A 2500-nucleotide genomic window follows, 5' to 3' on the forward strand; every position below is an offset into this window, starting at 1 on the left:
TTATTTCTTTATGATTTATTAATAAATTGTGAATCCTTTCGAATAATGTTCGGATTTCAGATACATCTTAAATAATATATTCATGAACATCATCTCCTCCTACGCCCATTGATGCAAAGGGCCTCTGTTAGATTTCGCCAGTCATCTATATCTTGAGCTTTTATATCAGTACTTCTCCATTCATTATACAAAAGGGTAATTATTTCTATATGATTTATTAGTAAATTGTAAATTATTATTTAGAATAATGTTCTAATTTCTTATACATCTAAAATTATAAGTTATAGAGTAATTATTTATTAATTATTTGTTGGTTAATTGTAAATAACTTGTAGGTTGATAATGGTAAATGGTGAATATGATTTCAATTTTAGTTATATATATACACACAAATATATATATATATATATATATATATATATATATATATATATATCTATATATATATATATATATATATCTATATATCTATATATATATATATATATATATATATATATATATATATATATCTATATATATATATCTATATATATATATATCTCTATATATATGATACATATATATATATATATATATATATATATATATATATATATATATACATATATATATATATATATATATATATATATATATATATATATATATATGTATATATATATATATTTGTGTGTATATATAAAATATTTTTCTAAATCTAAAGCATTCATTATAAAGCCTTTTCCGTTTCTAATAAGCTAGAATTTGTCAATGATAATTATATTGTGATCTTAATTTTCGTAATGCTTGATTAATTTATGAATTATGAGATTCTATGTCAATTAAATATATGGCATTCTGTTCATATTGATAAATATTCAATATAAACATTTATTTTATTAGATTTTTATATATATATATATATATATATATATATATTTTTTAGAAATACACTTCAAACCTTTGAGCTTGCAAAGCAAATATCCTATATTTTTAAAACAAATATCAAGGTTTAAAACTCAATAAAGGGTCTTATTTAATCTCATCGTTGAGAAACAATTAATCTTGGGGAGTGAAATGGCAGGACAGGATTAGAAATGAAATTATGTGAGAGATTACTCGAGTGCCATATGTGGATGAGATCATGGTGAGGGGTAAATGGAGATGGTTTGGACATGCTCTTCGCACTCCACAAGAGAGATTGGTATAATATATGTATGTATGTATGTATGTATGTATGTATGTATGTATAATATACGTATATGCTTAACCATCAATTTAAAGCCACAAAAACAATCATATGTATACATGTTTCGTAAAATCCTCTTAGTTCACCAAACTTTCAACTGGGCTCCACAAGGCACTAGAAGAATTGGAAGACCCAGGCCTACATGGCTTAGGACTATGAAGCGTAAAGTAGATGATAAAAGGAGACGTATTGATTTAAAAGCTCAAAATAGAGACGACTGGCGAAATCTAACCGAGGCCCTTTGCGTCAACAGGCGTAGGAGGAGATGATGATGATAATGATGATATACTCTGTAATCTTATTAGATAATTGGCAGCTATTTAAATTAATGAGATTAATATATGTTTTCCTTTATAGTTTTTAACTTACTTTTGACTGAGCGGTTCGACGAGTGGACTGCCCTTCTGTACGATCATGGCTAAAGTGAAGGGGACGAAGGTTTCTCTGGCTATGTAAAAGTTACACGACCCTACAAAGGAAAAAAAAAGACACACATATGTATTTCTATATCTATACACATGCATCATGAGACTCATTACTACAAGGTGTCTCTGGCTATGTAAAAGTTACACGACCCTGCAAAGGACAAGAGAGAGAGAGAGAGAGAGAGAGAGAGAGAGAGAGAGAGAGAGAGAGAGAGAGAGAGAGAGAGAGAGAGAGAGAGAGAGATGTATTTCTATATCTATACACGCGCATCATGAGACTCAATACTACAAGGTTTCTCTGGCTATGTAAAAGTTGCACGACCCTGCAAAGGACAAGAGAGAGAGAGAGAGAGAGAGAGAGAGAGAGAGAGAGAGAGAGAGAGAGAGATGTATTTCTATATCTATGCACACGCATCATGAGACTTAATGACTTAATACTACACAGTATTCTAGAAGGTTTATTCCAGTTGTGACCAAGTTGTGGAATGATCTTCCTAATCGGGTAGTTGAAGACTCAATACTACACAGTATTCTAGAACTTTATTCTAGCTGTGAACAAGTTGTAGAATGATCTTCCTAATGGGGTAGTTGAAGACTCAATACTACACAGTATTCTAAAAGTTTTATTCCAGCTGTGGCCAAGTTGTGGAATGATCTTCCTAATCGGGTAGTTGAATCGGTGGAACTTCAAATGTTCAAACTTGCAGCAAATATTTTTATGTTGAACAGGCTGACAAATATTTTTATCGTTTATATATATGAAAGATATAATCTAATGTTACTGTTCTTAAAATATTTCATTTTAATTGTTTATTACTTTTCATATAGTTTATTTATTTCCTTA

The 2500-nt window shown here is 29.0% G+C and overlaps 1 protein-coding gene across 1 annotated transcript in view; it reads right to left on the minus strand.

Moving 5' to 3' along the window:
• The window catches only part of LOC137635456 (probable glutamate receptor), a 36806-nt gene that overhangs the window by 1527 nt on the left and 32779 nt on the right, over positions 1-2500 (minus strand). The window contains exon 13 of the mRNA XM_068367921.1: positions 1601-1700. Within this exon, the coding sequence (XP_068224022.1) occupies positions 1601-1700 (100 nt within the window). The remainder of the gene's footprint in view (positions 1-1600; positions 1701-2500) is intronic.

The sequence above is a fragment of the Palaemon carinicauda genome, unplaced genomic scaffold (assembly GCF_036898095.1).
Source record: "Palaemon carinicauda isolate YSFRI2023 unplaced genomic scaffold, ASM3689809v2 scaffold127, whole genome shotgun sequence".
Taxonomy (NCBI): Eukaryota; Metazoa; Arthropoda; class Malacostraca; order Decapoda; family Palaemonidae; genus Palaemon; species Palaemon carinicauda.